The 12,102-nt window shown below is 35.4% G+C and overlaps 1 protein-coding gene across 1 annotated transcript; it reads right to left on the bottom strand.

The window, feature by feature from the left end:
• Nucleotides 1–3,451: 3,451 nt before the first annotated feature.
• On the bottom strand, nt 3,452–4,074 carry LOC122032559 (WAT1-related protein At2g40900-like). Its single transcript, XM_042591867.1, has 2 exons — nt 3,792–4,074; nt 3,452–3,705 (listed from the first exon to the last, which is right to left on the bottom strand). The coding sequence occupies exons 1-2, from the start codon at nt 3,998–4,000 to the stop codon at nt 3,546–3,548; spliced, it is 369 nt and encodes a 122-aa protein (XP_042447801.1). The 5' UTR covers nt 4,001–4,074; the 3' UTR covers nt 3,452–3,545.
• Nucleotides 4,075–12,102: the final 8,028 nt, after the last annotated feature.

The raw sequence follows: 12,102 nt of genomic DNA, 5'->3' as shown, positions 1-12,102 counted from the left end.
CTATAAGAAAATCCTTATTCAACAATACTTAAAAGATAATGGTTTTATACCAAAACCGTTGGTATCTTATTGTCTCTGTTAGGAGACCTATCCTTTTCAAGGTAAACTTGTGCGATTTTGTGTCAAATATTGTGTTTTAATGGTATCTTATGATCGATTGGGTATTCTTCTTGTAGATTCTAGAAGAAGAGAAAAACCTTGGGCCTCACAATTGCTTGATTCATGTTAATTACCATTTTAATAGAGATCCTCATCAGAACCAAATGGCGAGTATAATGTGTTTGACTTGTTCTATTTTTTGGAGGTTTGAATAAAATAGATGCATTTATCTTTTGATAATAATTTACATCTGGTGTATTTTATATTCTCTACCAACAAATTCTTGTGTGATTTCTTTTTTACCTGTACTGAAACTTTTTCCCATTCTTACTTAATTGCCTTGTGTAGATATCCACATACTTTATTCTTACTTAATGTACTTGGTTGGTGTTGTGGTAAGGTTTCTCCGCCCAGAAGGAGTTGCTTGAGTAGTTGGAGTTTGCAAGGGGATAATCCACTGACGGATAGGGATCATCCACCTTACGGACAGCCATGGAGTAGAAACCTTAATCTCCGAACCACGTTAAACAACGTGTAGTGGTTTGCTTTCTTATTCTTGTCTTTAGTTTAACTTTCTACTTGCTTTGTTTGTATTTCCGCTTGTGCACTAACATTGTAGAAAGAAGCAATCATTTAGGGTCAACGTCTATTCAACTCCTCTTCTAGTCGGCGATAAGATCTCCAACAGTTTCTCCATCCTATATTTTAATGTTATACACATTATTTAATAATAAGTCATTCTTTGTTAACTTTGCATCACTTGTGCCTTTGTGCAATTCGATCAATTTGTCTCAGAGCTCCTTGGCATTCTCGAATGGGCCGACGCGGTTAAGTTTTTCCTTAGTAAGTCCACACTGGATTGTGTTTGTTGCCTTCGAGTCGATCTGAGTTTTTTTCTTGTCTTCTGGATTTCATATTTATGGGTTAATGAGTACTTTTGTTGCTTCGTCCACTGACACTCTGTATCTTCGTCGGATGGTGAATCATTGATTGATATCGGTCTTCAGATACACCTCCATCTACTTCTTTAAATACAGAAAGTCATCCCCATTGAAGAGGTTGGGGGGGGGGGGGGGGTGGACGAACGGTGGACCATTACTTTCTGAAAGAAAAACTTAGAAATATTGCCAAGACTTGATCTTGGGATAAGTAGTGTGGGAGATAATTAAAGTATTAAAACTCAATTGGTGTTGCACCAATTTAGAGTATTTTGCAATAATTTTTTTTTTCAAAGAGGTAGTTATACCAATTTGGATTATATCAAAAAACTCAAAACCGAAAAAGAAATATTAAAAGTAAGTTTGAAAAATCATCCCATTGTTTGATTATTGGTTGCACCAATTCATAGCGGTATCTGCTCTGATACCACTTATTGGATCATAGAGATGCTAGAAGAGGGTAAATATCGTTCATTGAAAATAACGATTTAAAATAAGTTATGCAGTGGAATAAAGAAAAGAAAAACACACGCTAACACAAGTAATTTTTTACTTGGTTCAGAGCCTTCGACGATTCCTACTCCAAGGTCTGCACTCATTGAGTGCTTTTATTGGGCAATCACTAATAGTTCGAATAGTTATAATAATGAAGTACAAGAACTATAATGAAAGGTTACTGACAATAGAGAAAACTAAGTAAAGCTTGATGCCCGATTGTTGGTGGAGAGTTATAGCGTGGTAGGAGCTTTTTTTGGAGTAGCACGTAGGAACGAAAGTTGTAGCAGTTGTTGTTCTGAAGTTGTTGGTCGAAGGCCTTTATATAGGCCTATTTCAGATGCATGGAACCCCTCTGGGCGCTTGGACCATTATTGGCGTGGCGATCTCTTGTCGAAACTTGATCCGTCAAGTTTATCCACCTTCAGGCACCCGGACCCCCTTTGGGCGCTTAGACTATTGATGTGTGTTCGGCCAGTCATCAAGCTCCAACTCAGCTTCAAGATAAAATTTTTGATCAGAGTGCCTAGACCAACTTCGGGCACCTGGACCTCCCAAGTGCCTGACCAAGCCGCCCGGGCGAGGCTAGTCTGAGCGCCCGGACCAGCTCCGGGAACCCAGATCCCTTCTAGGTGCCCAGACATTCTTTTCTCCAATAATCTTTCCTGCAAAAAAAGTGTTAGTCCTGAGGAACAGAAATATATTTATCCTCAAAACAAAGTTAGCAAAATATAATAAGATAGGAGTAGTAATTAAACCCTGTCTTCTCGAGACCAGGATCTAGTCAATGTCTCAACTTAAGTTTTCCAAATGGACCTAAGTTGGACCGACACCTATAGTTCCCTCAACCGGGAATGTGTCCTCACGGGATCTCTCCTCCAGTTGCTTACCTCTTACTTACCAAATGCAGTCGCTTGACATACCTTTGACCCACCAGTGTCAGATCCGCAGACCCAACTGGATTTTGACCGGTTGTCAAGTCCCGCAAACCCAACTGGACTTTTCACTAGATATTGAGTCCCGCAGACCTATCTGGACTTTGCACTAGCTATCGAATCCTGCTGACCTAGCTAGATTTCAGCTTGGTGTCAGGTTCTTCAGACCCGTCAACTCCTATACACTTGGTAAAACAATTAGACCATAAACACTCTAACTTTAATCCATATGTCATTCATCAAAACCTGAGTTTGATCATTAGTGAAAGTTGCACCAACAATATGGCCGCTCTTATTTTTGTGCTTTACCCAAAAAACCACATACCATAGAGATATCTTTTCCTTATAAGTCCATGATGTTTCTCATGTGTTTTCAATATGATACTTTGTTTGTATTCGCAACATTACTCTGAGTCTCCTCGCAAGCATTTCATTACTCTTGACTTCCTCCGGACATCTCCGTAAGCTTCCAATCACCAAAAGGAATTCACATATCTCCACACTACAACAAAATCGCTCATAGAGATCGATTTTCCACCGGTGTCTATTTGATTTTCGACCGATGTCTATGAAGCCGATGTTAAAAGTCTGTCATTTTAGACATCGGGTTAAAACCGGTGTAGTATCACTTAACGACACCGGTCTTCGAATCGGTTATTAACCGGTGTAGTATCACTTAACGACACCGTTTCATCAACGGTGTAAAACCGATGTAGTATTACTTTATAACACCGGTTTTACATCGGTGGAAAACCGATGTAATATGTATATATTTTAACAACACAGATTTGATTTTAAAACCGACAATAACAAAAAAAAATACACAAATATTCACAAATTGTACAAATATTCTTCATTCAATAATATCCATAAAATACACAAATATTCACAAATTATATAAATAATCTTCTTACAACAATATCCATAAAATACCCAAACATTCTTTTTACATCAAAAGCGATACATGTGACAATATAAGGGACACCATTGACGCAATACCTGAAGAACAAGTGATACACTGCATGCAAAATAGCCGAATAGCATAAGAGCAGAGCCTTTAAGCCAGGCATCGCCTTTCTCAGGACTTTCGAAATGAAGTTGGATCATAGGTGAAGTAACAAAGGCCCCCAACAAAATGACCTTTCCAAAATGTGAAGATCAGGGAACCAGTGATGCAGAAGATGGCCCCTGCAAGCTTGGCCCTCCCTCTTACAGTCTTCAAGTTGAGCTTTTCCATCCTGAGCAAAAAAAGACCAAATATAGAATGATATTTGAATGAACTAAATTCACTGTAAAATTACTTGGAATTAATATCTGAATCAACCTCAGTACAATTGCCAATAAGAAAGTAAAAGCAGGAATGACATTGCCCAAGGCACTGGCAACAGTTGGAGAAATGAGATGGAGTCCAACGTAGTATACATTTTGCTGAATTGTTATACCCAACATAGCAAGAATGAATATTTTTAGCATGACACCAAATGAGAAGCTGGGTCTTCGATTCCTACAACCATGAGATGAGTTTAAAAACATTCAATTTGTAGTCATATATCTTATTCTCAACAATTCTAATGAGACATGCTCCTTGAACCTTTCGAGCACATAAGCAAGAGGAGCCAAGATGAGCATGGCAATAAGGTGCATGTACACTACGAAGACAAGTGCACTTAGTCCTTGTCCTAATGCAAGCTTGCCGAGGATGCTGGATCCAGCATACGTGAACTGGGACACAATCATATAGAAGTATGGAGCACATGCTTTCACAGAGGCCATGATCTCCTCACCAAATTGTTTGTGACAATTTTTATTGTCCTTGGTTCTTTATAAAGGAAGAAAATCATATTGATTCTGTCAAACAAACAAGTCTAAGATAGACAAATGCTTTGAAAGCTAGGAATAGAAAAAAGATGAGAGAAAAGCAGGCAAACAAGTGCCAACAAGCTACATCAGACTCCTCTAACTGTTGTATCATTTTCTCCAGCAAACAGACAAATAAATCATCTTGTCGACAAGATGAAGACGACTAGGGAGAAAAGCAGGCAAACAAGTGCCTTTATTCTCGTCGACTAGGGTTTCTAGAATTGAACAAGAAGAAGAAACCAGGCATACCTTTGCTATCAATCTCGTCGACATGGCTCTCCTGACCTTTGATTTTGATGCTGGACCATTTTTTGATGAAGGCCTTAGACCATGATGAGATTATACTATGTATAGCCAGCCGTGGTTATATTTCTTCAAATTTATTAACATATAAAGCAGTGATATCTTCTATCCAGCCCTGCTAGACACGCAAGTGATATATAAAAATTCAAAGAAGATAAAAATTGTTCACACACGCAAGTCATATCTCCTCATGAAGCTCTAATCTGGAAAGGTCTGGCTCCCTGGATTCAACTACCATTTTCCAGATTTTTCCACTTCGTGAAACCAGAGGGAACTTGGACAACAATATGCAAAAATTGAAAAGGAAGTTATGAAAAACAATATCAAGATATGTCTGCAGAGCCAGTTTAAGAATGTATACCTTGTGCAATAGGAACGATTGGCCATCCACATAAATAGTTACATCCCCAGCAACGTCCGAGAATATCCTACACAAAACAAAACGACATTTCTTTATAGAGGAAACGCAGCGATGTCACAATTCTAAAGATGCTAAGAACGATACCAAGTCATCAGACTGGCTATTCTCTTTGTCATTGAAATTAAAGAAAGAAAGGCAAAACTACAGGATAATCTCAAGAAACCATCAAGAACCATAAAGATTTGAAGCGAGAAGAAGAGACAAGTTTCAGGAAAAAAAAAAGAAGAGGTTTTCACGAAAAGAGCATTTGCAATAGATGTCCTTCAAAACCAATTAAACGATCCATATATAGTAGGAGATAGAGCTAGCGTAAAATGATCCATATAGTCGACCACACCTAGGGATAAGGTTTGGTTGTTGTTGTAAGGTGTAAAAGTGCACCATACTAGCTTTAGTCTTGCATGTCATGCACGCTAAACTTTCCAAACCTACTTGTCGCGCCAACTCAAGACTAGATTAACCTAACCCAGCCCATTCATTTCTAAGCCGACGTGATATTAGGCATGGAATGCGGGCTGGCCACATCTCGCTCAACCCATGCCCATTGCCACTTCTAGGGATTGGCACTTAAAACAATAATGACATTGAAGGTAATTTCTACCAATTAAAAGATTTATGCTAGTGGATTAATAAAAAAGTATGACAACAATCTCTACCCGTTATTTCAACAGAAATTTGTCATAATATTGGATGGATAAATGACTGCCTTCTACTACAAGTTGGCAAGCTAATGTTATGTTCACGTACGGAAGACATAGCATGTGGAAGAGTTTTTTTCAAAGTTGCCTCAACTACAGCTTGTTGAATGTTCTGTCTACCAATGTAGTTTAGAAGAATATTTTCTGGAACTTTCTTTCCCTGCCGAAAGCCAGGAACCTGTATGAATAAGGTTTTTTATCAGGAATTGCATGGCATCACAACATACTACTTCAATAATGAGTATTCAAGAAGAAAAGGTAGATAAAGGAATTAGAATCTAGTACTAGAGACAGAAGGTAGAAAAAGAGAAGAAGCTTCCAGTGACATTTAAAAGGCCATTTTTACTTAGCATGGTCTTCCCTCAACTTTAGTTCAGCATAGAAATGACTAAACCCCAGTACAAGCAATTCCAATCATGCTTTAAGTGGAAATAAGTAAATAACAGGTACTGGAAAACATAACTGTCAACAAACTTGGATCGGATGAAAAGATAAAAGGGGAGAACAATATTGAATTCCTTGACATTCCAAAGAAAGAAAGAAGAAATATAGATTAGTATATGTCAGAGCCCAGAGGGCTTAGTAAAAGTTAGGTAGCATATTCAAATTTTTCTGATTACTATAGAGTGATAATGATCAAAACAGAAAATGGAAAATAATTTAAGTACAAAATTATCCTACAGATGAATTCCTATTCATCCTGTAACAGTAATAGACCCCTTAAATGACTGCATACTGAAAATAATACCTTTGCCTTCTTAGAAAATTCATCTAAGACTTCTTCGTAACATTCTTGGCTTATTGCTGGAGGAACTTCTACGCTTAACCTAATCTGCAAATAAGATGAGCTATCAGGGAATTGACATAACCATACTTCTTGGACAAATTGATTCTCGTGAACTTGTAGGACTAACAATCGATTGAATGCACTCAGGCAAGGGGAAGAGAGATAGCAAGAAAGCTATAGCCTTGAAGCAAGATTGCCTCTTCATTTCAATTGCCAGATGAACAAACAAACATATTTCCAAATTATACAAGAAGATAGGTAGAAAGTAAGAAAATTATAGCCTTGAAGCAAGACTACCACTTCCACTTGACTATCAGATCAATTAGAAGTAAAAATGATTTAGAAGGTAGAAAAAGGAAAGGTACAGACAGTGGAGTGAGGCCCTTTGGTCTCCGTCACAATGAGGTTGGCTGGCAACCTATCTTTCGTCTTCTGAGCAGCGGAGACACTAACTTGGGCACGGAAAGGCCCCGGGTTTCGCGAGGGAGGTGAGTGAAGGCGCGGGAGGGAAGAGGTGGCGAAAGACAAAGGTTTGGGGAGGGAGATGGGGATAGCAAAGGACAGATTGCAGGAGCGCGAGGAAGAGAGGATGGGCGGGGCGAAGATGCCAACTATCTCCATCTCCAGATGCTCCAGATCCTTCCACCGCCGCACCAGCTCCGGGATTCGAAGGTCGTCCTCCAGCATCAGGTTGTCCGGCAAAGCCAGCGCCTTTAATCTCAGGCATCTGCGCTAATAATCGATGAGCAAATTCGTCGAACAGGTAGTGAGCGATGAGGGCGACGAAACCAGAAGGAGGCGTAGACTCACTTGACAGAGGCATAGGCGAGGTCGTGGATGGAGACGGCAGAGGAAAGGGGGAAGGCGAGTTGGTCGACGACGCCGCGGGAGCGGTGGAGGGCGAAACGGAGGAAGGCGGAGAAGGAGAGGGGGGAGTGGAGGCAGTAGCGGAGCGCAAAGGCGCGGGAGAAAGGGCTCCAGGGCGTGAAATCGAGGGAGCGGAAGTTGAGGCGGCGCCAGCAGCTAGGGTCGAGGGAGGCGCGGTACCAGGACTTGCAGACGAAGGGGACGGCGACGGCGAGATCTCCGAGGGCGAGGCGGCAGAAGGGGAAGAGGGAGATGAGGTTGAGGTTTAGGTTTAGGCTGAGAGAAGGGGCACGATATTGGTTTAGGTTTGGAGGGAATTTTGTGAAGTGTTGTAAATTTTGGCCGGTGAAAAAATTAAATTATTTTTTGTTCATTAACACCGGGTTTTAAAAACCGCTTTAAAACCGGTGTCTATTAACAAAAAAGGCGCTCATAGACACCGGCTAAAAATAAAATCTGCGCTCATGGACACCGGTTTTTAGAAAAATCGGTGTAAAATACTCAAAGACATCGGTTTTTGCTTAAAACCGTTGTTGTTCCACCGATGTCTATGAGAGTTTTTCTTGTAGTGCCATAATGATATGATTTTCTCTACCTTGGTCCTAAGCCCCCATGATTTTATTGTTGGGCTTTACCTAAAAGGTCTTATATCAATTGAGATATCTTTTTCTTATAAACCATGATCTTTCTCATATATTTTCAATATGGGATTTTGTTTACATTCCCAATTCTTAGGCTATGTTTGGTGAAGGGTAATTAACCTTGTAATGTAATCATGATTACATTATAAGATTGATTATTTTGTTTGGTATAATTTTAAACTTGTAATGTAATATAATTTAGATTACAAAAGACAATAAGCTTTTGTAATCTGGATTATAAAGCTAATAGTATGTAATCTGGATTACATTCTAACCCTAAGATTTAATATGTCAAATATATCCCTAGTACATTTCTTGCACCAACCAGTTCTGTCGCAACGGTCGTCATCGACCGCCAAATGTCACAGGATATTTTTATCATTTTATAATAATATGAATTACATTTCTTATAAAAATAATAGACACCAAACAAAAGAAAATAAAATTACTTGGATAATCAAATATTACATACATAATATACAACTTTTTCACTAAATATAATAATATAATATTAATTACATTACATTATAAATTTAATTATATGCCTAATCAATGTAGTCTTAATTATCACCGGTCACCAAAATACTTGAAATAGTCAAAATTGAGAAATGAAACTACACGGGCTTCAGGCTTTAAGGGAGTCGTGATTAAACATTCCACATTGAATTTATAGTCTTCAATTTCAATAAAATTAAAATTTACAATGAAAAATTTAGATAAATTAATAAGTAAATTTATTGTAAATTTTATAAGCTTTTTTTTTGTGAATATTAATAAACTAAATGCATTAATTCATTTAATTTTATATATTATTTTAATATTAAAGAATAATTTTAAATAAACTTTTAATTATAAAATAGACACAACATATGGATTATACGGTAAGCTAATGGCTTCAAATTCCAATACTATTTTATTAGGTCCAATTCAAATACACCCAAAATTTTGTAAAGATCATCTCTATCTCTATTGTTATGTTAAATTAGTGGATTTTGTTTGTTTTCTAACATGTTAAAGAGAAAAAAAAAATGTTATATTGTAGTTCTCAAGAGTTTTATTTGCAATCATTAAGTTAGTGTGAAATAAAGAAAAGACCACGACCATGAAGACGATAAAGGATTAGGTATATTCCAAGTGTTATTATATCCCATAAGTATGAAATAAAAAAAATAATGCTTATTTATGTATGAAATAACCCTAAAAGTGACTAGTGTGAAAGAAAATATTTGTATTTTGTGAAATTATAAAGTTAATAATTGAAATATTTACTTATAATTTTTTTTTAAAAAAAAGTAGTCTCACACTCCATTTAATTTTCTCTATCAAGCTATAAAATAAAAGAATATTTTTGAGTAGAGAATTTTTTATAAATATAAAAATATTATATCTCATAAAAATAATTGCACAATCTGAAAAATAATCAAATCTAGTTAACTTTTATAATATGATTTAATTATTAATTCATATAAATAAAATAAGAAATATAGGTTTAATTTTTTTAAATGAACTAAAAAATATTATGATATATAATTCAATTCAAATATTTATCTAATTAATGAAATATATTATTTTTAATGTATTATAAAAACTAAAAACATTATCATTAACAAGTTAATGATGCAGGATAGCGATTAGACTGTGATCTAGTAAGAAAGGAGATTGGAGGAGAAAGAAAGAAAAAAAACTATCAAAAAATAAAATTATTATTCATAACATAGGATTAATTCCTTTAACAGTTATACATGTATTTATATAGATTTTATGACTAAGAAAGTAAAAAAATCTTAATATATTGATCTTAATTTCTATCTTGTGGAAAAAAAAGAAGATCTTTTTATAAAAGAATATTTATGATGAATAGATAATTGTTTATAAATATAAAAAGTATTATATCCCATAAAGATAATTGACAATAGGTAAAATAATCAAATCTAGTTAACTTTTATAATATGATTTAATTATTAATTTAAATAAATAAAATAAGAAATATAGGTTTACTTTTTTTAAATGAACTAAAAAATATTATGATATATAATTCAATTCAAATATTTATCTAATTAATGAAATATATTATTTTTAATGTATTATAAAAACTAAAAACATTATCATTAACAAGTTAATGATGCAGGATAGCGATTAGACTGTGATCTAGTAAGAAAGGAGATTGGAGGAGAAAGTAAGAAAAAAAACTATCAAAAAATAAAATTATTATTCATAACAGAGGATTAATTCCTTTAACAGTTATACATGTATTTATATAGATTTTATGACTAAGAAAGTAAAAAAATCTTAATATATTGATCTTAATTTCTATCTTGTGGAAAAAGAAAAAAGATTTTTTTATAAAAGAATATTTATGATGAATAGATAATTGTTTATAAATATAAAAAGTATTATATCCCATAAAGATAATTGACAATAGGTAAAATAATCAAATCTAGTTAACTTTTTAATATGATTTACATATTAATTTAAATAAATAAAATAAGAATTATAGGTTTAATTTTTAAAAAAAATGAACTAAAAAATATTATGATATATAATTCAATTCAAATATTTATCTAATTAATGAAATATATTATTTTACATTTTTAATGTATTATAAAACTAAAACATAATCATTGACAAGTTAATGATGCAAGATAGTGATTAGACTGTAAACAAAAGAAACTATAAAAAATAAAACTATTATTTAGAATAGACGATTAATTCCTCAAACAGTTTTACATGTGTTTATATAAACTTTACACTTAAGACTAAGAAAGTAAATAAATCCTAATATATTAACCTTAATTCCTATCTTATAGAAAAAGAAAAGAGATCTTCAAAGGCTCGGTTGAATACCTAAATGGTGGATTTTGAGCTTGAAAGTTGGCGGTTGTGGGTTTCCTAGTAATAAATGTAGATTTTTAAATTCTGTACATGTAGATTTTACAGAGCGTGATTTCGAGTCTCAAGTTAAAAATTATACCTCTTTGAAGTTTCGGTTGATCCTACATTAGTTTGTTGACGATATAATTCATACACCTTATTAATGATCATATGTGGTATATAAATATCATTACAAAGTGAAAAATAGGAAAACACATAAAATACTATAAAATAAATAAGTATTTCCTAATAATAAGTATTTCCTAATACGCTCCCTCAAGATGGTGTCCCAGAAATGACACCAATCTTGCTACAAATAGAAAATAGCTGAGGTCGAGAAAGTGACTTGGTAAGTGTATCAGCCAACTGATCCTCAGTAGGAATATGAGTAACTCGTAGTTTGGAAGCCTGCACCAGATCACGAAAAAAGTGATAATCAATAGTCAAATGCTTCAACTGAGAGTGAAAAACAGGATTAACTTAAAGATAAGTGGCACCCAAATCATCATTAAAGAGCACAGCAGGCGTGGTAACCGGAAGAAGGAGGTCTGTCAAAAGTGAATTAATCCATTGGATCTCAGATGCCGCAGAGGCAATGATACAATATTCAGCCTCAGTCAAAGATCGTGCAACCATGCGTTGTTTGGTAGATTTCTAGGAAACCGGATTAGCACCCAAAAAATAATAAATGCACCCGTAGAATACCGATCATCTAGATCTCTTGCCCAGTCCACATCAGAGAAACCATGAAGAGTAAGAGGTATATTCATAAGAAGACGAATGCCAAGATTCCTAGTACCATTGAGATATCGAAGTAGACGCTTCACGGCGCCCAAATGCATCTCTGAAGGAGCATGTATAAACTGTGAGAGCTTGTTGACTGCAAAGGAAATTATTGGTGCAAGAAGCATCAGACGATCGAACCTGGATTTTGATAATGACAAAGGGTTTAAAGTTAAGGTTACTTGTGTTGGACCCCGTGGGTATTTTGATGTGATCAACCAAGTTAGTTAGGTTCTGTTTTGTTATTTGATCCATGTGTCTAAGTGTGCATGAACTTAGGAGCGCAGGAAGTCAAGCGGAAGACGCAACTAGCGAGAAGGACGACACGGGAAGGGAGCCGACGGGCTTGGTGCGTCCGAAGGACGAGAGAGCTGCGGAAGAATACACCGGTGGACGAGAAGAAC

The sequence above is a fragment of the Zingiber officinale genome, chromosome 11A (genome assembly GCF_018446385.1).
Source record: "Zingiber officinale cultivar Zhangliang chromosome 11A, Zo_v1.1, whole genome shotgun sequence".
Classification (NCBI taxonomy): domain Eukaryota; kingdom Viridiplantae; phylum Streptophyta; class Magnoliopsida; order Zingiberales; family Zingiberaceae; genus Zingiber; species Zingiber officinale.
This window is presented reverse-complemented; position numbering and strand designations above follow the sequence as displayed.

Coding starts and splice junctions, on each gene's coding strand:
- LOC122032559 (XM_042591867.1), bottom strand. CDS start 4,000: ATGTTTTTAAACTCATCTCATGGTTGTAGGAATCGAAGACCCAGCTTC. Junction 3,706..3,791: donor TTATTGGCAATTGTACTGAG/GTTGATTCAGAT, acceptor TTTTTTGCTCAG/GATGGAAAAGCTCAACTTGA.